Source organism: Pelobates fuscus, chromosome 1, assembly GCF_036172605.1.
Source record: "Pelobates fuscus isolate aPelFus1 chromosome 1, aPelFus1.pri, whole genome shotgun sequence".
NCBI classification, from domain to species: domain Eukaryota; kingdom Metazoa; phylum Chordata; class Amphibia; order Anura; family Pelobatidae; genus Pelobates; species Pelobates fuscus.
Genome location: NC_086317.1, coordinates 271,745,078 through 271,771,627, shown reverse-complemented (window position 1 = coordinate 271,771,627; position 26,550 = coordinate 271,745,078). Strand labels below are relative to the sequence as shown.

The 26,550-nt window shown below is 42.1% G+C and overlaps 1 protein-coding gene across 1 annotated transcript in view; it reads right to left on the bottom strand.

Moving 5' to 3' along the window:
* Positions 1 to 26,477, bottom strand: part of LOC134612877 (S-adenosyl-L-methionine-dependent tRNA 4-demethylwyosine synthase TYW1-like) — a 216,586-nt gene extending 190,109 nt beyond the window's left edge. The window contains exons 1-7 of the mRNA XM_063457335.1: positions 26,257 to 26,477; positions 25,023 to 25,159; positions 23,732 to 23,875; positions 22,445 to 22,546; positions 21,214 to 21,408; positions 12,944 to 13,234; positions 11,508 to 11,627 (exon numbers count right to left, since the gene is read on the bottom strand). Coding sequence (XP_063313405.1) covers positions 11,508 to 11,627; positions 12,944 to 13,234; positions 21,214 to 21,408; positions 22,445 to 22,546; positions 23,732 to 23,875; positions 25,023 to 25,159; positions 26,257 to 26,329 — 1,062 coding nt within the window. The 5' untranslated portion in view covers positions 26,330 to 26,477. The remainder of the gene's footprint in view (positions 1 to 11,507; positions 11,628 to 12,943; positions 13,235 to 21,213; positions 21,409 to 22,444; positions 22,547 to 23,731; positions 23,876 to 25,022; positions 25,160 to 26,256) is intronic.
* Positions 26,478 to 26,550: the final 73 nt, after the last annotated feature.

Here is a 26,550-nt window from a genome sequence, read left to right as displayed (position 1 = left end):
CTAAACCTGACTTCTTCAATCCTCCATTTTGTCCTCATAACCTAACTTGTTCATTTTAAAACTACCTTACATGACAGAATTTCCCAGCACATCTAATACAATAGACAAAGACTGTATTTTCTATAAAGACATGATTAACACAGGAATTGCTGACTTTTCCTTAGATTTGCAACATAGTATAATTTGAAGGCCATGAGAACACAGTAGTAATGAAATGTTCTATTCATAAGAGACCTTGCACCTGGCCACGAGGCCTGAGATCACCGAGCGTGTAAAATGACGCTCAAGACCCCTTGTCCCCCACCCGTGTCCAGAACAATCCCACCTCTTGGTGGGTGGGCACGGGACTAACCACTTAGTTTTTGAGCCAATTAATAATATTGATAGGAGGACACTAACCCTGACACTTAACAATTAATCCAATTAATGATGTTTATTTGCTGATAGTCTAATAATCAATGATGACGTAAAATGTCTCTTAAAAGGGCCTGCGCGTCCGCTTTTTAATCACTTGCCAATAAACTTTCTCGAAGTTATTTTAACCTGAACCTTGTGTGTCAGACTTAATTACTTCAGCGTATATACGCAATTCAATTTTATTGATTTGGACAGGAACAGATAGACATTTAAACATTTTGGTTTACTGCTAAAAAGTACCATAACAACTTGGCGCCCAACGTGGGGCATCGGGCTATGTCCGGCCGGTGAGCCGTCCTAAGGAAGACAAGGGTGGACGGAGGAATCCAGGGGGAAGGAAAGGAGACTGATCACCTCCAGGTACACGGTAGAGACTTCTGCAGAGCCACCGGTATGTTCCGGCCCCTTTGATTGACCCGTCCACGTGTCTGTGACTGCTTCCCGGGAGGACATCAAAGACAGGTAATATCTTGCCCGGTGTCTCGTTACTCACTTGTTTACCTGCATTTTTAGTCTGTTGCCTGGGTGTGTTTGAATTGTTTGCCTGTTTCCCCATTTTGAGATAAAGGGGGGGTGGACCTGCAGGGGATTTGCCTGGGGTTCTGTCTTGCTTGTTTTCCCCTTTTTGGGATAAAGGGGGGTGGACCTGAGGGGACTTGCCTGGGTCTTCTGTTGCCTGTTTTACTCCTTTTAGGAACCACGGTGCTGTGGTTGTAGGGAAAAAGGGGGGTTGGCCTGTGGATGTGTTCCTGGGGGTCATCTTTGCCTGTTTACCTCTTTTAGGAGCCTCGTGGCTGTGGCTGTAAGGAAAAAGAGGATTGTTGGAACTGTGGATTTTGTGTAGACTCATAATTTCCTGTGATCCTTCTTGTGACACTTTGAGAGCCCAGCTAGCCTCATTGTGCACGTGGTAACCCACAGTTTCGAGTATTGGGGCTAGTGGAATTCCAAGTTTGGTAACCACTGCCCCGAGTGTTGAGGCTGGGGGGATTCCAGTTTTGGTAAACCTCAGCTTCGGCGGGGGGGATTCCAGTTTTCTTTTGGTAACCATAGCCCTGAGCGCTGGGGCTGGTGGAATTCCAGTTCTCTGTTTATTTGTGGTAGTGAGACTTATAAGTGGGTTTTATAGGGGCACTACGGGGTTGAGGGAGGTGACTTTGGAGTAAGCACACGAGTAAAGGAAAGGAATTACTGTTAATTTTATCTGAGCTGTGATGCATGCACTGTATTTCAACTGTATTGTTGTCTTGTTTGCTTAATGAGGAGTCTCATGTACTCCTGTGTCTGTCTCTAAGGATTTTTCCTTGCCTTTCATCTTTTCTACGCTTTCTATATTATTATACTATCCACTCCCATTCCTCTAAATAGAGAAGTGATTGGTCACACACTTCTCACCTCGCTCCAATCCGTGTCTACCACCCCGGGTAGGCGGATTCAGTGACTGGTCTACGTTTTGGGAAGACGCACCTGAGAAAGTCCCACGATTCTCGGGTGGCAGTCGAGCATTGTAGACGTTCTTGTTCAATTTTCCTTCTCTCTCTCTATATATCTAGGACGCTGGTATAGGGGTAAAGGGATTATGGGACAGGATTTAGATAAGCCCAGCAAGGGCTGGTTAGCATGTGATTTAGTAGAGAACAGAGAGGGTGAAGAAATGGTTAAAGGTGTTGAAAAGATTGCAAAAGTATGTAAAATTGCTGTACCGACATGTGGAAGATTGCAACCAGAAAGTTGGCGCAAGTTACTAGCAGAAATGAAAGGCAAGCTTACAGACAAGGGTTTATTAAAGACTGCTGAAGCATGGTACAGAGTAGCGAAGGCTATTCAGTTGGAAGGTTGGGTTGAGGAAGAAGTAAATCACAAAGGTGTGAAATTGTTTGTGTATCATAAAAATTGTGTTGCTGGGGTTTTCCCTCAGCCAGCGCCCCAAAATGGCGCCCAGGGGATATCTATCCCCAAGGTTCAGTCAGCAATAGGTGATAGCCAGCTGACTATGTTCCCCACTCCCGATCCTCCCGAATCCCACTCCATCTCCTCCCCTGTCTGCCCGGTCCTGAATTCTGATGGATCTTTCTTTACCCCTTCCCCTTCCCTAACAATCCCATCATCCTCAGCCATCCCCACGCTCCCTTCTATGCCTAATCCTAACATCTCATCTGCCATTTCCTCCCTGCAATCCCTCTCCATGACTAATCCCCTCCCGTCAGCACCCGCCCAACTAACTACCCCTCCTCTTTCTGCATCCATCCCTACCAATCCCGTCCTGTCTCCTCCCATAACCAGCTCCGCCCCAGTCCAATATCCTACCTCCTTGAATGTACCTACCCATCCTACTCTTATGCCCTCCCCTGCCTGGCCCTACCCCTTCCCATATCCCATGGCCCTGCCCTACCCCGGTTACCCTTCCTTTCCCCAAGCCACTCCCCAGGTTCCGGTCATGCCCAGTCCAGCCCAGACTGCCCCGGAAGTGCCCATATCAAATATGGCCGCCGCTTCTTCCCTTAATCCTGAAGCAACTCCTTTCCCCCGCCTCCAATATGGCGGCCCCCAGTTCAGCCCTGATGCCGGTAATCCCCGGTGACTACCTATCCCCAGGTTATGACTCGCTGGCCACCCCTGCATCTGGGGCTCATTCCCAACCACCAACCCTTTCACCTCACGCGGGCCCTGCACCGCGTAGAAGAGTCAATATCATAGAATTCGATGATGACGAGGTGGACAGGGTGTCCCATGTTTCATCGGAGCTTGCTGCGGGAGCCCCATCTCATCGTTCTATCGATGATCCCTTCGGCCACAAGGGTCGGGGAGAACGGGCCCCTCCTAAGTATGTTGCTTTTAACCCCACTCAAGCTAGTGCTCTGATGAAATCACTCCCTGACCCAGAAAAACAGCCTATGCCCTTCTACCGAGGGATAGTTCAAATTCAAAAGACTTATTCAGCCGCATGGCGTGATCTACTGAGCATTTGTGCTATTAAAGCAGGGGATGCATATTGGCCCAGCATGGCCCGACACCTCAGTACAGATCTGCTCCACAGTGATGTTGACTACCCCTCTGGAGTAACTTTTTGCACCCAATTAAGAGAATGGGCTAAGGACAAACTTGCAGATCAGGCTGCTGGCCTTACTGATGTTATTCAAGATAAAGGAGAATCAGTGCAAAGGTTTCATGCAAGACTGTATCAAATGTTTACAGATTTGGGGTTTGATCTTACTGACAAGATTCATTCACAAATGCTGTCAGGTGCGTTTGTCCAAGGTGTTAGAGACTCCATACGTAAGGGAATCATTGCTGCACGCCCTGAATATAAGGTTGTTCCTCTGGATACTTTACTCTTAGTTGCCAGAGGTCTGGAATCTGCCCAGACCCCCAGGAGACCCACCTCAGCTCCTCTCATGGTATCCCGCTCCACCCCAGTCCCAAAAGGTACTAGACCGGAGGATGGGGGACATTGTTTTAATTGTGGAGCCAAGGGGCACTTTAGAAGTGACTGTCCAGAACCTAAAAAGGAGCCAAGGGAGCCCAGAAAGCCCTCCAAACCTGCCCCGGCTCCCAAAGCCACCAAACAGGTTCCGATAATTGAGGAACCGGATGATTAGGAAATTGGCAAGCCTGTGTCTGTAACCCCTGTAATGGCAGTGTCTACAGGGGATAGGGGGGGGCCACTTGCCACAGTGACTTTGCCCATTGAAGGCCACCCTACCACATTTCTAGTTGACACAGGTGCAGCCCGTAGTGTTCTGCGAGAACAAGACCTGCCAGACCCGTCCTTCCTGTCAAATATTGATGTCTCTTGCGTTGGAGTAGATGGCCAGCCAAGACATAGCCCTTTAACAACTCCATTACGAGTTGGCTCTAGCCTGCTTGCTCGCTTTGTGGTATCCTCCACATGCCCAATTAACCTGTTAGGTGCTGATGTTCTCTCACGCCTGCAAGCATCCATCACCTTCACCCCGGATGGGCAGGTAGAGATGTCCACACCTCTATCTGAATCAGACACCTCAGCCTTGTGCTCCTTGCCTCTAATGCTGCATTTAGAAAAACCCCGTGAGAAAGCAGCAGAATTAAGGTCCAATTTCCCAGAGGCATTAAAAACACAGGTGCCCGCCAAGTTATGGTCCTCAGGCCCAGAGGACATAGGTCACCTAAATGTTCCCCCTGTGGTGGTAAAGCTTATTCCAGGAGCTAAATTACCAAGAAAACCACAATATCCATTAAAACCAGCACAGTCTGCTGCCATTTCTACCCACATCAAGGCACTCTTGGAGAAGGGTGCCCTGGTGAAATGTAAATCTGAATGCAACACCCCATTATTCCCTGTGAAAAAGAAAACTCCAAAAGGTGAGCCAGAGAAGTACAGGATGGTTCAGGATCTCCGCGCTGTCAATGAAGCTACCGTCCTGGACACCCCTCTCGTACCAAATCCCCATACTCTGCTCTCTGGAGTCCCACCATCTGCAAAATTTTTCACAGTCATTGACCTAGCAAATGCTTTTTTCAGTGTCCCACTGGACCCATCCTGCCAATACCTGTTTGCTTTCACTCATGAGATGCAACAGTATACCTGGACTGTCATGCCCCAAGGGGCACAAAATTCACCAAGTCAATTTGCAAAGGCCATGGCCACCATCCTTGACCCATGGCAAGCTGAGCACCCAGAAGTTGTCCTGCTCCAGTATGTGGATGATTTGCTGCTCTGTGGAGATGATATACCCACTACTGAAAAGTGCTCAATCAGTCTGCTTTGTTATTTGGCAGAACAAGGATGCAAAGCTTCGCTCATCAAGCTACAGTTCTGCCAACCCTCAGTAATTTTCCTTGGACATTGCCTATCTCAAGGTACCAGACATCTTACCCGGGACCGGGTGAGAGCTGTACTGGATATTCCAACTCCAAGGACTTCAAAATCTCTCCATGCCTTCCTAGGCCTCATTTCCTACTGCAGAGCATGGATCCCAGAAGCCTCCCTGCTCATGCAACCTCTCTATGACGCACTTAAGTCTGACCCTTTCGGTTTGACTAATGAAGCTCTGGACAATTTCAATGCTCTCAAACGTGCTATTGCTTCTGCTCCTGCCTTGGGCCTACCTGACTACTCCAAACCTTTCAAATTATTTGTCTCTGAAAGACAAGGCCACGCGACAGGAGTTCTCACCCAAACTAATGACTTAAGAGGCCGCCAGAGGCCTATTGGATATTTCTCATGTCAACTGGACATTGTGGCCAGAGGGACCCCTTCCTGTCTCAGGGCTGTTTTTGCCGCACGAGAGCTCATTGAAAAAACCTCAGACCTGGTCCTTGGCCACCCTTTGGTTGTTTTGGCCCCTCATGATATTTCTGCCATCATCAACCAAGTCCAGCTCAAGCACGTGTCTCCAGCCAGACACCTGCGCCTCCAGTGCCATCTTCTTCTACCTGACAACATTTCCATCCAAAGATGTCAAGTTCTTAACCCATCCACTCTTCTTCCACTCCCTGAGGGGGGTATCTATTATGGATTTATCACAGATGAAACCTACATTTACCTGCTTTGTGGATGTATCAACAAAGTCATGCATCCACATTTGACATTTTATGAAGATGAGAAGCCTCTCTGTGAAGGCCCGGATTACGCCTTCTGTACCATGTGGTACAAACCAGACATTACTCCCGAACCTTGCTATGAAGATGAGCTTTACCACTGGACTGATGTGAAGCTCACTGCTCAAGATTTCTATTGTGATTCTGAAGGCAATAGCATGGTCTTGGTCCAACTACCTCAACAACTTAACTACCTCTACCGCCATTGGGATACTGCTATCCCACATATTCCTGTTACCAAATTGAAGACAAGGTCATGGAATGATCTTGGACCCATGGCAAAGCTATGGGCCACCATGGATGAAGAACAGCTACAGGAAAATGGTATTGCCAAATACCCAACAACTGACCTTCTGGAAGCGTGGCCACGCCACTTCCTAGAAAAAGAATTTCAAGATCTGGTCATAGTGAATGATTATGACCCCGAAACACCTCATGACTGTTTTGAACAGATGAAAATGGAGACAGTGCACCTACCAACTGTGCATGAGAATCCATTACAAGATCCAGATTTTACCCTGTTTGTGGACGGCTCAAGATATGCTGATGAAGAAGGAAGATATCATACAGGATATGCCGTAACCACAACAGATGAAGTTATCAAATCATCATCTCTACCGCCAGCAATGTCTGCGCAAGAAGCTGAATTACAGGCTCTGACTTCAGCATGCAAAATTTCCGAAGGAAAACGTGCCAACATCTATACAGATTCAAGATATGCCCTGGGCGTGGCACATGACTTCGGCCTAATCTGGAAGACAAGAGGATTTCTTACCACCGCCGGTACACCAGTAAAGCATAGTACTGCAATAAAGGAGCTAATGGATGCCCTCCTACTCCCTGAAGAAGTGGCCGTTTTGAAGGTAAAGGCCCATGGGAAATTGGATACAGATGAAGCAAAGGGCAACCATTTGGCTGATCAGGCTGCTAAGCTAGCAGCCAAGGATCTGCAGGAAGTGGATGAAGAAGTGTCCGGACAAGGAGAAGAAGAAGAAGAAGAAGTCCCTATTTTTGCTCTGCAAACTCTTCCTACCGATTTGCGAATTTTGCGAGAACAGCAAGCTGCAGTCACTCCTGAAGAAATCCAGAAATGGAAAAATAAAGGAGCTGTCCAAAAGGACGGAGTATATTACAACAACTTCAAATTTTGTCTTCCAAAAAAATTATATCCAGCAGTTGTCCAATGGGCACATGGGCCTGCACACCTGTCAAAGGGATTGATGGCCGCCCTCATACAGAAGTATTATGAAGCACCCGGAATCACAACATTAATCAGCAGCTTCTGTAAGGCCTGTGTCATTTGTGCAAAGTGCAATCCAGGAAGACCAATCAAGGTGCCTGCAAAACACCTGGCAAAGCCCATGTACCCCTTCCAGCGAATTCAAATTGACCACATCCAAATGCCCAAGAGTGGGCCCCATGAATATGCACTAGTCATAGTGGACATGTTCTCAGGATGGCCAGAGGCCTACCCAGTGGCCAATATCACTGCAAAAACAACCGCAAGACGCCTACTTACAGAGATAGTATGTAGGTTCGGACTCCCAGAAGTCATTGAAAGTGATCAAGGCCCAGCCTTTACAGCAACAGTGACTAAAGAAATTTGGACTGCTCTAGGGGTGACCCTAGCCTTCCACACCCCTTACCACCCACAAAGTAGTGGTAAAGTAGAGCGCATGAATGGCACTCTAAAAGCCAGAATGTTAAAAATGTCACAAGAAACAAAAATGCCCTGGCCAGAAAGCCTGTCAATAGCTTTATTTAGTGTTAGGCACACACCTAGAGGGAAGCATTCACTGTCCCCATATGAGATTCTATTTGGGACAGCACCCAGACTAGGTTGTTATTATCCGCAGCAGTTACAGCTCCAATCAGATGTTTTAGTAAATTATGTAACTGAACTTGCAAGTGCCTTAAACAAAATACATGCCCAAGTTTTCTCTTCAATTCCAGATCCCGAATTGGATACAGGTACCCATAACCTGCTTCCTGGAGATTGGGTTCTGGTCAAGAAGTTTGTGCGGAAAAATACCCTGGAACCAAGATTTGACGGTCCATTCCAAGTTCTCTTGATTACCGCAACTTCCGTCAAACTGGCCGGTAGGCCAAATTGGATCCACGCTTCCCACTGCAAGAAATCTCCAACCCCCGAGGAAGCAGATACCGCACAAGCATGTACCTCTGGTACATCTTCTCCTTAATTAGCCTCATAAAGGCCCAACAAGTAGCCATCACCAAAGATATTAGTGGGTATACCTTCTGGTATAATTCATCATGCACCCATGTGGCTACTTACACCTTTGACTATTGTGATATTGTAGAATGCCCGTTCCCCACATCACAAATCCAGAGTATTTACAGAGATATCCCTCATTCAAAAGATCCATATGTTTGTGTAGTTGACAAGCAATGGGGGCACAATTGTAACCATTGGGGGGCGGCGGGATGGAATGCCGGGCCTGCCTGGGGTTACAAACCAAAAAGTGCCTTATCTAAAGTAGATGATCAAGGTAGGTCCCTTCTCCAGAGAATGACTTTGAGAAAGCCTGGGGGAGGTACACCAATGAAATTAATCCTTAACATTGAGCATCCAAGCCCAACAGATGCAGACCAGTATGTGATGGGAATGTATTGGAAAAAGGGTTCCTACCGTAAATTAGGGCATTTCTTCCTAAAAGATATGTGCAACTCTTCAGAGTGGCAAGGGGCCACCCATATGGTCCCCAACCCATTAAAACCTCATATCCAGACCTTTCAAGACATGATGGCCATTGCTAACCCCACCTTTGAAGATACCATGGCCGCTGAAACAGGTTTTAATGATGTAAATTTATGGTTAGAATGGATGAAATATAATGCTAATAAGCATAATAAGACTGCATGCTATGTGTGTGGTGGTGCCCGGCCTCACCTGGGTACTGTACCTCTAATCCTGCCAGCAGATATAGAGGAATGTGTTTTAAGCCTTTTTGCCTATCACTATGATTTTAACAGGTCCATATGTATTGCATGGACAAAGGAGTATCCTCTCCTAACCAAGGATGTCAAACCCCCAGATGGTATTACCGTGTATAAAGGTAATTACACTTGTTATGCTAATTATGATGGAATTGGTAGATTCTTGGGTAACTTCTCTAAGGGGTATTGTGCTACCTACAGGAGTGTCTCTATGAACTTGTTGCAGTTTCACACCAGGTCATTGGGAGATATCTACTGGTTGTGTGGGGATTTACAACTGAGATCCAGAATGGACAAGGAATGGTGGGGGGAGTGTACTTTGGCTAAAGCTATTATGCCTATACATATCATCTCTGACACACACCTCGTCACCCATGAGTCCAGGCACACTAAGGTTAAGCGTGACGCCCCAGTGAAAGGAAGTTTTGATCCTCATGTTTATATTGATGCTATTGGGGTGCCAAGGGGGGTGCCCAATGAATTTAAAGCAAGAGATGAAGTTGCTGCAGGATTTGAATCACTTTTTGCCATAGTTACCACAAACAAGAATTTAAATTGGATCAATTACATTTATTATAATCAACAGCGTTTTGTTAATTATACTAGAGACGCCCTCCAGGGGTTGGCCGAACAGTTACAGGCCACATCCCAAATGGCTTTCCAGAATAGAATGGCCCTAGATATGATCTTAGCCGAAAAAGGAGGGGTTTGTAAAATTTTACCTGACACCTTGACCTGTTGTACCTACATCCCAGAAAACACAGGCCCTAATGGTAAAGTTACGTTAGCCATAGAGAAATTAAATGACCTGTCTATAGAGTTAAAAAGGAATTCTGGGATACAAGATCCCTGGGAAAGATGGTTTGGTTGGATGACAGGATGGCAAAAGGCTTTAATGCATATTGGTATGGCTATACTAATTTTTCTTTTTATCTTTGCTCTTCTCTTTTGTTGTATCCTCCCATGTCTGAGAAAATCCCTCCTGAAGACTGTTGACCAAGCGGCACCCACTTTCACCCATCTCGAAGTTGATGACCAAGAACTCCAAGACATCAACTCACCCTGTTTGCCGCTGCAAACAATCCCTTTTGTTGATAAAGTGCAGGAATTCTAGGAAGGGACTAACTTAGGGACAGCATCTGTCAGTGAATGGTAAAGGCCCCGTGTTGGAGATGTGGTGGATTAGCTGCCATGGGATACCCATGGGTGTGAAGTGTTCGAGAGTCATACTGACGGATGAGTTAGCCTATCAGGGTCAGATCTAGGGGCAGCCTTGCACTTTGCATTAACACCTAGCTAGCGGCCACGGGGTTTCTGTGCCTTTGGGTGAACACGTCTTCCTGGTACTAACTTAATAAAGTTTTATCTCTTAGAATCTAACATTTCATAGGGGGGACTGATGTGGGATTATTAAAAAATCCTTATTGTACTTGTATTGAATTATTGCACTAACTCCATTTTAACTTCATACTGTGACAAACCTCCATTTTGTCCTCCTAACCTGACCTCCATTTTGTCCTCCTAACCTGACCTCCATTTTGTCCTCCTAACCTGACCTCCATTTTGTCCTCCTAAACCTGACTTCTTCAATCCTCCATTTTGTCCTCATAACCTAACTTGTTCATTTTAAAACTACCTTACATGACAGAATTTCCCAGCACATCTAATACAATAGACAAAGACTGTATTTTCTATAAAGACATGATTAACACAGGAATTGCTGACTTTTCCTTAGATTTGCAACATAGTATAATTTGAAGGCCATGAGAACACAGTAGTAATGAAATGTTCTATTCATAAGAGACCTTGCACCTGGCCACGAGGCCTGAGATCACCGAGCGTGTAAAATGACGCTCAAGACCCCTTGTCCCCCACCCGTGTCCAGAACAATCCCACCTCTTGGTGGGTGGGCACGGGACTAACCACTTAGTTTTTGAGCCAATTAATAATATTGATAGGAGGACACTAACCCTGACACTTAACAATTAATCCAATTAATGATGTTTATTTGCTGATATTCTAATAATCAATGATGACGTAAAATGTCTCTTAAAAGGGCCTGCGCGTCCGCTTTTTAATCACTTGCCAATAAACTTTCTCGAAGTTATTTTAACCTGAACCTTGTGTGTCAGACTTAATTACTTCAGCGTATATACGCAATTCAATTTTATTGATTTGGACAGGAACAGATAGACATTTAAACATTTTGGTTTACTGCTAAAAAGTACTTTCCAACTGACTCACAAACAATTCTAATTAATTTTTAAAATAAAACTAACTTTATCCGCATTACATAGAAATGCTGAATGCTAACTGGAGAGATGTGTTTTACACTGTTATATACCTTTCATACAACCATGATAAAGTTTTGATAAATTTTGGCATTTAGACATATATACCTCTTTATAAAATAAGAACCTTATTTTACCTATAGCTTGAGAAAATATGACAGATTTTGATGATAGCTAGTTCACAATGAAAATTGTGAATGTACTAATCATAAGAGAAGGAAGCTGAGCTGCACTAAAAGCCAATAAAAAGTGATTCAATACCTTTTCTTTTTTCATGTTATTCATAGCCTTCCCTAAATCTTCAACATCAATCAGACCACTGGATCCAGCTTCCGTCTCCCCTTCTAACTCCGAATCACTAGTTGTTTCATAGAGCTCCTCCTAAAAAGACCAAGCTGTTAGTGTGCATTCTAAAATACTATAGTTACCATTGTTGTGACGCGCAAAGCATCTGATCAGTTTGTGACCTCATAATTGAGAAAACTGACAAAACTACTAGTCTAATAGATTCTCAAACCTCAGAAAGCAAAACATCAGGACTCTTACTGTGATCTTCAAACTAGCCATTAAATACTCTGTCTGGCAATTATAGAACCATTAACAGGATACACAAGAAAAAGTGTATTAAAGGAAGGCAGTGAAAAAAGGCAACCTCTATTGAATAATGAGTTACAGATGACTTAAACCACAACAACTTAAATAAGTACAAAAATATCCGAGGGGAAGAAGCTTTAACCGATATGTACAGACAGGGTAGCCACAGGCTGTCAAACAAGAAATGGGTAAATTGGGCTCAGAGAGATCAATGGTACCTGGGGAATACGTTTGGTGATTGCTATATGAGCGGTGTCTGCCAAAGGTTGGACTAAAACCCAAGATAAAATAATTTTGAATACTATAGTCACCAGATAGCTTATAGGATCAAGATCATTTGTTTTATCTTGATCCTAAGTGCCTTAGTACACTTCAGGAGTTTCCTGTTATGGTTCTATAAGTGGTTACTGTAGTCGGGTTATCCCCTTTATTAGGGGAAGTGCAGTTACAGGAACCCCTCAGTGCTGTTGCCCTGCTGCCCCTTGTGGATATCTACTCTGGGCAGTGCCAACAGATCAGTTTTTTTTACTATACTCTGTCTGGCAGCTATGTAAACATTTTTAAATTTTTGAGATGTGCAAAACACCTGACACTATTATATCATACTTAGAAAAAAAAAAATATTTTCTAAATCACCAGATATGTAACAAAGGTAGAGAACCCTATAGACTGTAAGCTCATTTGAGCAGGGTCCTCTTCAACCTATTGTTCCTGTAAATTTTCTTGCAATTATCCCATTTATAGTTAAATCCCCCCTCTCATAATATTGTAAAGCGCTACGGAATTTGTTGGCACTATATAAATTGCGATAATATCAACCACTAAACTGTATTTAGCCTTGTTCAGTTAGGTCTGAGAAAACAAAGCATTTATTTAAAAAAAAAACTAGAAAAATTATGCACATATCTAAAATGTTTCCTTGACAGCTTCTAGCAGGGAATTATTATTTTTGGGTGGATGTTTCCCCTTTGACAAGTGTTGCTCTCAAAGTTTAATACTTAATATAATATTGGTGTGCTGGGTAACTATAATCATTCAGTTTGATTAACAGATGTGCAAATTTTGGAATAGTAAATATTTAATACACAACCAATTATCCTAACCTCTGTGTGATCACTCTCAGAATCTTCCATTCTGTCTCCTGCTTGTGCTATATCTTCTGCAGCGGACCCTTTCTTAGATTTGCACTTCCCCTTCTTGCACTTCCCACTGCAAGCTTTCTTTTCCCCCTTCATTAGAGCTTGAAGCCTGCTCAGAAACGTGGCCTTCCAGGTGCTGAAATCCGCCTCAATGCTGCCATGCTTGCTTTTTATAACATTGCAGTCTCCCTCAGCGCGAGTCATAATACGGTTGGCACTCAGCATCCACAGCCACTTATCAATGTTCTTGCCAACCTGCAGGTGTAGAGAAAAAATGGTGCAGTTGTATATTGGCATTCTACAGGCACACAATGAAAAGCTCAGATTTATAAAAAAAAAAAAAAAAAAAAAAAAGAAACCAACACCACTTAATAGTATACACGTAGGAATTCAAATACATTTATATGCCAACTAAGATGTCAAACACTATTTCTATGGGTGAATGGAATAAAGCTCACTATAATGTCAAGATGGTTTATTTAATAAACAGTGTGTCCTGATCAACTGACATGTATGTACAATTTTGAAAAATAAAAATGTAAATAAAAGGAAATAAGAGAATTAAGTAGCATTTGCAGATTGCATTCACAGAACGCTTATGTCGAAGGATACTATAAGCACCATAACTTACGGTAAATTAAATGAAGTTTTAGTATATAGATGATACCCCTGCAATCTCACATCTCAATTCTCTGCCATTTAAGAGTTAAATAATTTTATGCATGCCTAGCCACACTTTCCCTGCCTGTGACAAACACACTCCCTGTAAAATAGATCTATTTTTTTTTATTTTTTTTTAAAACTTACTTTAGTGCACAGTGTGTTTAATTTAAAATGTCATCTCTGCCAAAGCCAGCAGGAAGCTTGTATATGTGATTACATTTCATTTAAGAGAGAGAAACAAAGAATTCTAAACACACTATGCTAAAGAATATGATTGAAAATAAAAAAATTAAGTCCTGAAACTAGGACTACCATACCACCATTTCAGGTATTTTGGAATACAGTTTTGCAACATTTTGCCCTCTTACCCGGACCTGCAACGTAGAGAGGGCCCGCCCTTTCCAGCTGTAATGTACAGAGCTTCAGAAGCCGGATTTCAACTCCACCAATCATTCATTGGTTAAGAGCAGCTGGCTGTTCTCAACCAATGAATGCAATCTGCGCAAAGACATATGCACAGAATTGAATTTAGTCAGCCTGAAAAACTTGTTCCGGGCAGGCCAATGATGCCCAAATGACACTGAGGTGTAGATGCACCTCGGCAGCAAAGAGGGTAAACACCATATGTGAAATGCTACACATATAAATTCCAACCACCATAGTCACTTCAAAACAGAGAAGTGGCAATGGTGCTTAGAGTAACCCTTTCACTGCTAAAAGGCAGAGAACTGAGAAACAGAATGTGATAGCATATAAGAACCATTCGGCCGTGGCGGGGCCGGGCCGCCGAGCTTAACAGGAAAGACCTGCTCCTGCAAACCATGCACTATTAAGCCTGAAAACCGGGACTTTTGACCACTTTAATGACCCATAACTGCGACCCTCTGTGATTGCGGGCCACCGGAGCCGAGGAGAGGCTAGCTCTCTGAGTTTTAGTCCCTCGGGGGAGAGATATCCGCCGTACCAAGCGGAACCTGCCTGGCGGTGAGTGGAGTGGACGGCCGCCGCTCCACTATCCTGCCCTACGGAGTCTAACAGTTGAAACTGAATCATCGCGGTCCCGGTCCTCGCCCCATAACAGCACTTGGAGGCAATGCCACGCCGCCACATGAGCTCGAGGCCCAAAACAAGATGGCCGCCAGACCTGAGCCCGCTTTTCTGAAGGCCTGCTTACAGCCTACTCACATGGCGGACTCGCTTGTACAAGACTGAAAATTTGTGCACACAACTTTGGACAAAGCGGCAAAAGAGCAGACAAGCTCCTACCCATCAGTGCCAACCTACCGGAGAACGGTGCCTGGAGCAGCCCCAACTGTGTGTCCCTCAGGTGATACCGCCGAGGTGTAGACACAGACAGACGGCGCAATCTGAGCACCAACCTCAATGGCACAGCCCCCAAGCCAGCTACCTCTTACCAGCAACACCCACGGAACCTAGGTATCCTGCCAGCCTAACAAAGAGCCCACCAACCGGGAAACCTTGCTCTGCCCATGCATGGCGTCAAATAAAAGGTGCATGGGACTTCGCCTATGGCACGGTGCCTGCCTAACGCCTCCAACTCCAACACCTGCCGAGTAGCTACTCCAATACAAGTGACTTTCATCTAACGTCCAGAACAACCTATAACTATATACATCAGCAGGGGGGACTATGCCACGTAAATATCAAGCTGCCCTTTAACCACTGAGGCACTGGAGACGGGCGAACCATTATTGTCTATGGTTTTGCCTACCCAAATACATTCTCTGACCTACGTCTGTCACCTCACACATAACATATGTACAACTCGCATGCCAAGCCGTTCACAACTACCACTCACACATACCCTATGTATGCAAATTTTGGCTTGCCCACAGAGGCTCCACTAGTGCTGTTAACAGAGAATGTAATGCAGCATGTTAGATGTAGACACACTGCATGTAATATCAAAGTTTCAAAGCACGGTATATACGCTTGTCTACACAAAGCTTTGCTTATGTAGAATGTCTACTTGCAATGTTGCCCTAGTTATAAACGTCTTCCCTTACACGTAAAGCAAAGTAACATACCACAATGTAACACCAAGCGAGAACGACTTTACTATGTACACACTTAGCCTAGCATGTTTATCACAAACCACAATTGTCTTATAGCTTGTTAACTTTATGATGAAAATAGAAAAAAACTGTGCTGTTTAATCTGCCACGTTATGCGATACTATGAAACTGCTTGCAGCAGCTGTCGTGGCTCTGCATGCTCATTGTCAAACCATGCACAAATAAAATAAAGAATTAAAAAACAAAAACAAAAAAAGAACCATTCGGCCCATCTAGTCTGCCCAATTTTCTAAATACTTTCATTAGTCCTTGGCCTTATCTTATAGTTGGGATAGCCTTATGCCTATCCCCCTTCTGGAGATACGGTCTCCAGTACTGCATACACTACTCCAAGTGAGGTCTCACCAGTGTTCTGTACAATGGCATGAGCACTTCCCCTTTTTCTACTGCTAATACCTCTCCCTATACAAGCAAGCATTCTGCTAGCATTTCCTGCTGCTCTATTACATTGTCTGTCTACCTCTAAGTCATCAGAAATAATTACCCCTAAATCCCTTTCCTCAGATGTTAAGGTTAGGACTCTATCAAATAGTCTGTACTCTGCCCTTGGGGTTTTACGTCCAAGGTGCATTATCTTAAACTTAGCCACATTAAATGTCAGTTGCCACAAGTCTGACCATTTTTCTAGTTTACCTAAATCATTTGCCATTTGGCTTATCCCTCCTGGAACATCAACCCTGTTAACATCTTAGTATCATCAGCAAAAAGACATACCTTACCATCAAGACCTTCTGCAATATCACTAATAAAAATATTAAAGAGAATGGGTCCAAGTAGAGATCACTGAGGTACCCCACTGGTGACAAGCCCATGCTTCGAATATACTCCATTGACTACAACCCTCAGTTGCCTGTCACTCAGCCACTGCCTTACCCATTCAACAATATTGGAATCCAAACTTAAATATTGCAGTTTATTGATAAGCCTTCTATGTGCAACAGTGTCAAAAGCCTTACTGAAAGCAATGTCTACAGCACCACCCTGATCTATTATTTTAGTTACCCAATCAAAAAAATCTATAAGATTTTTGCATGAACTCCCTGAAGTAAACCCATGTTGTCTCTGATCTTTAAATCCATGTGATTTTAGAATTTCAATCATATCCTTTAATATGGTTTCCATTTCTTTCCCCACTACTGAAGCAAGGCTCACTGGCCTTTAGTTGCCAGACTCCTCTCTACTACCTTTCTTGTGAATGGGCACATAAATTTGCTAACTTCCAATCTTCTGGGACTACTCCTGTTAACAATGATTGGTTAAATAAATCGGTTAATGGTTAATGGTGGCTAGTACACCACTAAGCTCCTGTAATAACTTTGGGTGTATTCCATCAGGTCCCACTGACTTATTTGTCTTTACTTTTGACAGTTGAAATAGAACCTCTTCCTCTCTAAACTCACATGTAACAAATGACTAATTTGTACTTTTTCCTAACTGAGGCCCCGTTCCTTCATTTCATCTGTAAATACAGAACAAAAATATTCATCGAGGCATTCAGCTAGACCTTTATCCTCTTCTACATACATTCCTTATTTTGTTTTTAATCTAACTAATCCTTGTTTTACTTTTCCCATTTATGTATAAAAAAAAAATATATATATGTTTTATCCCCCTTTTTTACTGACTGCGCTATTTTCTCTTCTGTGTGTGTTTTGGAGACTCTTATAACTTACTTAGCCCCTTTCTGCATAATCGTATAGATCATGGGTCGTCAACCTGGTCCCTACCGCCCACTAGTGGGCGTTTCAGGATTCCAGGTGGGCGGTAGGGATTTTCAATTTTTTTTTATAAATTGGGCAGGCGGGCGGGCGCGAGCCGGCGGTACCACTGTGACTGGGTACCGCCATCACCACTTGCGGCCCCGGCGGCAAACCGCCGGGGCCGCATATGGAGGGGTCCATCGGGTGGCCCATGCTGTCAGGGCCACCAGATTGATGTGGATTGTGAGGGGGCCCGGTCAGCGCTGGGCGCTTTAACAGCGCGACCGGGCCCCCTGTGATGAGATCAAATCTGCTGGGAGGAAGTGATTCCCCGGTCACTCCTCCCAGCATACAGAGAGACGCGCAGGAGGAAGGAGGAGGAGGGAGGAGGAGGGAGTCAGAGTGGGAACTCTGACTCCCATGCACCTGAGCCACCACTGGACCCCAGGGAAAGTCACCCTCCTGCACCTTAAAGGTAGGAAACAGGAGGGTGACTTAAATATAATGTGTGTTTGTTTGTGTATGTGTCGTCCGTCTTGTATGTGTCGTCCGTCTTGTATGTGTCGTCCGTCTTGTATGTGTCGTCCGTCTTGTATGTGTCGTCCGTCTTGTATGTGTCGTCCGTCTTGTATGTGTCGTCCGTCTTGTATGTGTCGTCCGTCTTGTATGTGTCGTCCGTCTTGTATGTGTCGTCCGTCTTGTATGTGTCGTCCGTCTTGTATGTGTCGTCCGTCTTGTATGTGTCGTCCGTCTTGTATGTGTCGTCCGTCTTGTATGTGTCGTCCGTCTTGTATGTGTCGTCCGTCTTGTATGTGTCGTCCGTCTTGTATGTGTCGTCCGTCTTGTATGTGTCGTCCGTCTTGTATGTGTCGTCCGTCTTGTATGTGTCGTCCGTCTTGTATGTGTCGTCCGTCTTGTATGTGTCGTCCGTCTTGTATGTGTCGTCCGTCTTGTATGTGTCGTCCGTCTTGTATGTGTCGTCCGTCTTGTATGTGTCGTCCGTCCCGTCCCGTCCCCTCCGTCCCGTCCCGTCCCCTCCGTCCCGTCCCGTCCCGTCCGTCCCGTTCCGTCCCGTCCCGTCCCGTTCCGTCCCGTCCCGTTCCGTCCCGTCCCGTCCCGTTCCGTCCCGTCCCGTTCCGTCCCGTTCCGTCCCGTTCCGTCCCGTCCGTCATAGTGGGATACCTAGCTCAGCCTTCCTACTGGGCATTGCTATAAGGAAGGTTAAAAAAAGGGGGGAAAAAAGGTGGGGAGGGGAATTGAGGAGGGAGAAGAGGGGAGCTGACGCACAGATGAGAAATCATATTATGCGCAAACAGAGAAGTCGTCTGAATATCACCGAAAGAGGAGACCTTCGTTTGTTCCTTACAACCTCAAGGATCTCATTAATCACTAGTAAAGGTAATTTCAATTTACTTTATTGTTTTCTCATTAAACTTTTTATAAAGTTAAAAACATTATAAACATGCATTAATTGCAAATAAAAAGATAAATGTACGTACATTTTTTTTAAAACACCCTCCTTTCGAAAAAAGTATTCCGCACTTGCGCGAAAACTGGTGGGCGGTAAGGAAATTTTTTCAACCAAAAAGATGCATTAGTGGGCGGTAGTTAGAAAAAGGTTGACTACCACTGGTATAGATCATTCTGTCTTCCTCACTCTGGGTTTTTTTTGTTTTTTTTTTATAACTTCCCCCTTCATTGTCATTTTAGCTATTTCCTCAACTAGTAGTTTATCCAACTCTTCAATTTGTCCTGGGGGCCTATAAATTACACCTACACGAGTTACTGTGTGATTACCAAATTCTAACGTAACCCAAATGGACTCTATGGTCGCCTCACTAACTTTTATTAGGCTAGATTTTATGCTATCCTTCACATACAGGACCACCCCTCCACCTTTCTTGCCTTCCCTGTCTTTTCTATATAAAGAGTACCCTGGTATTGCTATGTCCCAGTCATTTGTCTCATTATACCATGTCTCAGTAGCAGCGACTAAATCTACATTATCAGTTGCCGTTATTTTTTATCACCCTTTTATGAAAATTCTGGTCCGAAACCGAAAATTAAGGATGCCCTTGGCCGAAACCCAAAAATTACTTTTTTACCCAAATGATTTTAAAAAAGATTTTTCCCTATAATATTTTTTAATATTAAAATGTTTTAAATTAATTTAATTGATCTAATATTAAAAACTTCCCTTCTCTTTTAGTGGTGCCCCCCCCCCCCCCCGCTTAATGTTCCTCTCTCCCCCCTCTAGTGTTCTTTTCTCCCCTCCCCTGTCCCAGTCTTCTCCTCCCCCTCCCCTGTCCAGGGTTTTTCCCCCATCCCATAGTCTTCTTCCCCCCCCCCCCTCCCCTGTCCCATAGTCTTCTTTCCCCCCGTCCCACAAAATGTGTTTTTTTTTTTTTTTTGTTTTTTTTTTAATTTCGGCAAATTTGACCCGTTTTCATCCAAAACAGGATAGGCCTATTTTCGGCAGCGAAATTCCGCTGCATCCCTGTCGTTTTTTTGTTTTTTTTTCAATTTCCTCTTAAAGGACTGAACAGGGCATTTTTACTGTATGTTTTTAAAATTTTAAACAAAAAACAATTTTATTTTTTAATTATGAATACTGATTTATTTTTAAATAGATCATTTTTTTTTTATCTAGCTGCGCAACTATGTTGGGTCAGATTCTACGGTTACGTGATCAACTGATGCTAAACCCAACTTGCCTGCTCCTGTGATTGATCTATGTGAACCTGCAGCAGCAGACAAGTAAGGTTGAGCAGCAGTTGGTAAGATAATCAAATAACTATAGCATCTGACCCAACATGGCTGCTTAGCCAGATTAACAAAAAAAAAAAAAAAAAACACATTAATTCAGTTGTAATAAGAAAAAAAAGGCATTTTTTTGCAGGGGGGGGGCAGTATAACTAAATACTAAGTGAGTTTGTGGGTAAAGGCATGTTTAAACTTTGGAAATTCCACTTACTGTAGATTTGCAAGAAAACCTCTTAGCAGAGGCAGTATACATTTTGTTGCAATACAATTAAGAATTACAATTTATCAAGAGGGAATCCTCAATCTGTTGCAATTGCTAATCATTCTATTTAAACATTACAGTGAGAATTTGCTTATTAAAATATAATATTATGTAGTGTAGGCATACAAGGCAGGCCAAGAGTGATGCTATTGGTACTATGTAAGCAGCAGATATGTGCCGATGTAATAGTGTGTCTGCTGCTTAATGGCAAAACACTGTATACCCTCTAAAGGGTACTAGCATAGTTTCAAACTTCATAGTAGAGCATGCTGAACTCAGATTTAGAGTTACCCACCAAACTGTGATTTTTGATTATATAGATCTTATAATAATAGGATTACTACCATGTAATTCCCTAGGTGTCCCTGCTGTGTACATGAGCAGCTACAATGTCGCACATCACAAGCTGCTCCTTTCAAAACATACAAGACAGCCTAGCTTGTACACATTGTGACATGGTTTAACTTCTTTAGGTTAAGCAAATACAAGTTCCAAAATTCACATTATCTGGATCAGTTTTACTTGTTGTATACTGAACCATCAGTATGTGATGATGCTTACAATGGAAATAATACATGGATATGAACAAGTAGATTTCATTTTTAACATCTATAAGTCATTTACATTGCATGGAAGCCTAGTTTAGGTGAAGAAAAGTATTTCTATTCAGATTTGCACATAATCCATAAATGTGAGCAATAAGAAAGTGATTTAAGCACACAGGAAGATTATTTGGAAAAATAAAGTTACCACATTGTAATGACTGCTGTACACTGAATTGCCCAATCCAAATACAGCATATCTCATGCCTTTAAGAAATGTTTTTCCAAAACGGAAGTCATTAGAGGCTTCTTCCAGCCATTTGCAGAACCATTCTGCACCTTCAGGAGGCTGTCCGTCCGTGTAAGTGGCAACCAGGAAAACACAGATATTTCTACTTGTGGTCTACAAAAAGCAAAACATTGAAACAAAAAACGTACAGTTACTATGTATATTTAAATGCACACATTTAAGTTCTTTAAGTATACTAAAGTGGACCTGTTGTGGTCTCTTATTTATACAGCATACAATGCTTCATTTTACATTCTATAAAATGTGTAACATCCGTACGATGTAAAGTATCCAAGATACTTTTTTTTTTTTTTATTACCCTAAAATAATCTATATTATGTACTCACTACATGGCACACAGACATATTTTTTGTAAAACAAGGAAAGCCATTTGAAATACCCATTATATTATTTATATTTCTTCAGCAGTGCTGTACACAGACATATGCCATGTGTAGAACAAAGAAGGAGTTACAAGCCAATTTGCAGGTCAAATCTAGTGTACACAGCATGTAAAGGATTAAAACTGAATTATTAAAAACCAGGACCAATACAACCAAAAGCATAGTACATCATCATGCTGCCTTTGATGGGGACATGCCAATACAAAGGGGGAGGTTTGTCAAACTGTTGTATTCTAAAAAGTGAAGCAAAGATGTAAAAAGGGAACTACTGCCAATTGAATGTGCATGCCAGTATCAATGGATTCCATACTGTTTGCCCCACTTATGCACATGGGAACCATTTTTCAGAAGACAACATCTTGATAAATTTCTCCCAATACGCACAAACTTCAATGTTGCATACCTGCCGCTTTCAGGCCATGTGATTGGTCATACTAGGGAAATAGTACATGCTATTTTTATAACAGGGATGCCAGTAACAGGCTGATCGTGCCAGCTGACACTCACACTACCAATAGTCGCCCAGCATAAATTCCTTATACTACAACTGCAGAAAAAAAGGAAGTCAAGCAAAGCTGTGTCAGGCACCAGAAGACCAACTTCAGGGTTTGACCAATGCAAAATAGTTTAAACGCAGTAGGTAATATGGTGCCCAGACACTTCTGTCCCCATAACAACTTCAATGAGTTGCTATGGGAGAGTTCCTTTAAGGGACTGACAAAAAAAAAAAAAAGCACATTTCTCACCTCTTCTACCAAGTGGTCATCCGGATCATATTCCTTTAAGTTTATAACATTTATTGGTAAGCCCAGATCGGTTATGTCTTCTGCCAGAAGATGTGCAAAACCCTAAAATGTAAACAAATAAGGTATAAACCATACACCATAACATTCATGAAAAAAAAAAAAATCACTTAAAGGTACACTTCACAAAATAAATATATACATTTGTTGGTTTTTTTTTCCCCCTCTTTATTTTGTGCTCTCTCTCTCTCTCTCAACACCTCCTGACATATATATATATATATATATATATATATATATATATATATATATATATATATATATATATATATATATATATATATATATATATATATATATATAACCAGTGGTTTGGGGTATATTTCTTCTTGACGAGGAATTGATGTCTTCTCTTGTTAAAAGGAGATGGGTGTTGTTTTTTTATATGTATATTAAAGTCAGTGAACCACTCATGGACAGCCGTTTCCTTGTTAATGCAACTCAAAGCCTCTTCCTAAGTTGTGTTTCAAAGCGGCTGTATTCAGCAAACATACTCCAAGGAATCCATGTTTAAAATGGAATAATGAGGCAAAAAAAAACCTCTTTGTTGAACTAATTTGCATATGCTCACCCAGAATCCCTTGCAGTAGTAAAATAACTGCAAATTTGAGATTTCCATGACAAAAGCAAGTCTTATGGCTTGACTGATGAGTGCTGATCTGTGTTTAACAATGTACTGACTACAGGTGGAATGGAGAGGGAGAGTATATATATATATATATATATATATATATATATATGAAAATAAAGGAGAGTATGAATCTATGCTTTACGTGTGTGTGCACGGTGGGAGGTGGAAGTGGGAAATGCTTTTTACATGCAAATTTATGTTATAGAAAGGTTAAGAGGGCCCGAAACATTCCCAACCTGTGCCTTGAGGATCTATAAAATGTCAAATAAAGCACAAATGTAAATAGGCCTTAGTATAGTTGTTCCCACTAAAGTGTGCTTCATGCCAGATATGTTATTACCCAGTGTAATGTCTATCTGATGTAGACATCTTAAAATGCATAAGCAGACAATCTTAAAAACATTATTTTTATGCCTTAACACCAAGAAACATCTGAGGACCTGTACATAGGCCATTAAGAGTTTTATCTTAACAGATAGAAAACAAAACAATAAGCATATACTTTTAATTTTATTGTTGAAGATCCACTCAGAAAAACATTGCTCTCTAGTAAGCATGTTTTTTTATGCTGCATTTACTATATCTAGAAGTTGCAGTACCTTGGCTGTGCCTGTCTGAGAGCCATAGAAAATCTTCACACCAGAAACATGGACTTCCTGCTCTGTTGATGCAGATGAACTATCATTTGTCTGTTTTGCACTGTGCACAGGTGTAGAACCATTCTGTGTAACGTACTGTTCATCCTGTACATAAAACAACAAAAAACATAGCTTGTAAAACAGTCCACATTTCACAACAATGCAATGCTTTGCACAAATAGCTAATGCAGAGTTAAATATTGCGTGTATATTTACTTTGAGTAGCTGTTCTGCTTTGTTTGATGGCAACACAACAGTGTATATCTTGATCTCTGCTGATGAATCATATTTTAACAAGGTGTCCCAGTATCACGTTCTGTGATTTACCTGCCACACCACACAGTGTGATGAAAAAGGACTGCAAAGCCCTGCATTGATCATAACCCAGCACGTGTGAGAAAGCAAATGGACCATTAGGATCTTTTCGGGAATTCTCAAGTAGGGATCAATGATAAAATCACCAGATTGCAATGATCACTTTTTTTTTTTTTTTTTTTAACTTGTATGACATCCCAAGTCAATAAGGCGTTAGAGAAATACTAAGCACCAGAACCTTGCAGCTTAACATAAAGCACCTACAATCAGATAGCCCCTAAAGGCAATGCCTCCAACAGCATCCTTGTTTTTTGAAGGCATTCATGTCCAGTGTAATGACATCACCAAACAGTTAAATCTCTCCACATTAGGATGCTTCTCTTGTAGGAGAATAGTAATAGCCAGACATGCACAGATAGCTCTCAGTGCTTCTCTGTTGAGAATCATTGAATAGGATGAGACCATTCTAGTGATGATCTTCAAAGAAGGTCAACTAGAGGTTGCAGCGAGACCAGGATTTCACTAGATGAGAGGTGAGTTTCTCTTTATTTTAAATTAGTAATGGCCAGCCCTATACTCAAAATCCACCGTGACTGGCCTTGTATAATAAATAAAATTTAAAAAAAATGAAAAAGCTGAGTTTTGAACAGTGTCCATTACGAAGGGTATTTATAGAAGTGTATAAAGTCTGAAAAACAATGTTGGTCTGTCAAGTTTATAATATTCGGTCATGTTTATTCGCATGTCAAGCTGGGAACTCTGGGATAGTTGTGGAAACATGATTTCTCAGGTTTCTATTCCCAAGAACGAACCCTCAAAGTCCAAATTGAAATATGCAGCTGATACACAAACATAAAAGCAAATATACTTAAAATGTAAAACATCTCTCTTTAATATTTTAGTCTGGCTTCTAGAGTTTAGAAATGTCATCACAAACCTTTGTTTTCAAGCTGATGAAGTGACTGCAAAACCAGATGGTGACGCCAAATGCAGCACAAGAATAAATGTAAAAACGGTTTAGCCATAACCGCTTCAAATGTGTGTAGATATAATCCAATGTGCCAGTGGAATCACCTGAAAAACAACAAAATTATACGTGTGCATATTAGGGTCCTCAGTTGATCTAAATATTGGATATCATCAGTGAAAGTGAAGTTTTTTGCATTTTTCACACACAAACGGCACTTACACTGACGATATAATTGTTGCAATACGGTTTTGAAACCATAATATTTGTGTTCAGTTTAGTCTCCTGAGTATAACAGTACCCCCCATGTACAGGTTTTATGGTGTTTTCAAAAGTTAGTCAAATGTAAGGCCTGTGTTTAAGTTTCTTACCATTTAAATTCGCCAGATTTTTTCTTCGTTACATTGCCTTTGAGACCATATGATCTCAATGGCAACGTAACTAATCTTGCTAATTTCAATGTGAAAAAGGTGATATGCTATATTTGACCCTGTAACTTCCCAAAAACACCATAAAACCTGTACATAGGGGGTACTGTTTTACACAAGAGAAATGGCTGAACACAAATATGTGTATTTTAGTGCAGTAAAAGCAAACAGTATTATGACATTTACAGTTAAAATGTCATGCAGAACTAAAAAACCATAACATTTCTTAATTAAAAAATTGTTATATTTTATTGATTAAATTATTAAATTATGTTTTATACCTAAATATATGATGTTAAATGAAAGCCCTATTTCTCTTGAATAAAATGATATACAATAAGTGTGGGTGCATATGATATAAAAGAGGTGAATTACGGTTGAACAGACATATAGTCAAATTCCAAGTTTTGTTTACATTTTATTTTGATCAAAACGTGCACATTTAGGTCAGTCCTTGAGGGCTTAACAGTACAGTAAGTACATATTCGAGAGCATTTTACATTTTAGGCTGGCCAGAGTTACTACCTACAATAAATTCTGTATTTCCGTGCACCACTGGATTATATGCCCAAAAACACATTTTAAAATGGGATATTTTACATTTTCTTCCAGACTAAATACTACTAACATTAAGTGGAGTGTGATTTCTAACGCTTTTTTTTTGTGGCAGTAATAATACTGTCTATTAAACACATATCATATCTCTCTATCTCCTCCCTAAGCTGGGGATGGTATGGTTGACACACAGTGCCCTGTCGCGGTATCAGGACACATACCGTCCACATGCTCTGCCGACACGCACACCAGCTGCATGAAACACAAACAGAGAACGTGCAGCATGACAGACATCCTCCTGAGCGGCCGCTTCTGCTCCTACTGCCGCTGCCACCAGCGTAAGATAAATGTTTAAAGAAGAAAAAAAAAAAATTAACTTTTCGATTTCTGCATGTATCACTCAAATGTATGCTTCGCAGGGGGGCGCCATCTTTGTTTCTTTACGTATCCCACTCCTTCCACGTTTTTATCTTTTTTTTTTTAAAACAGCTTTATTGATACTAGTAAACACAGGG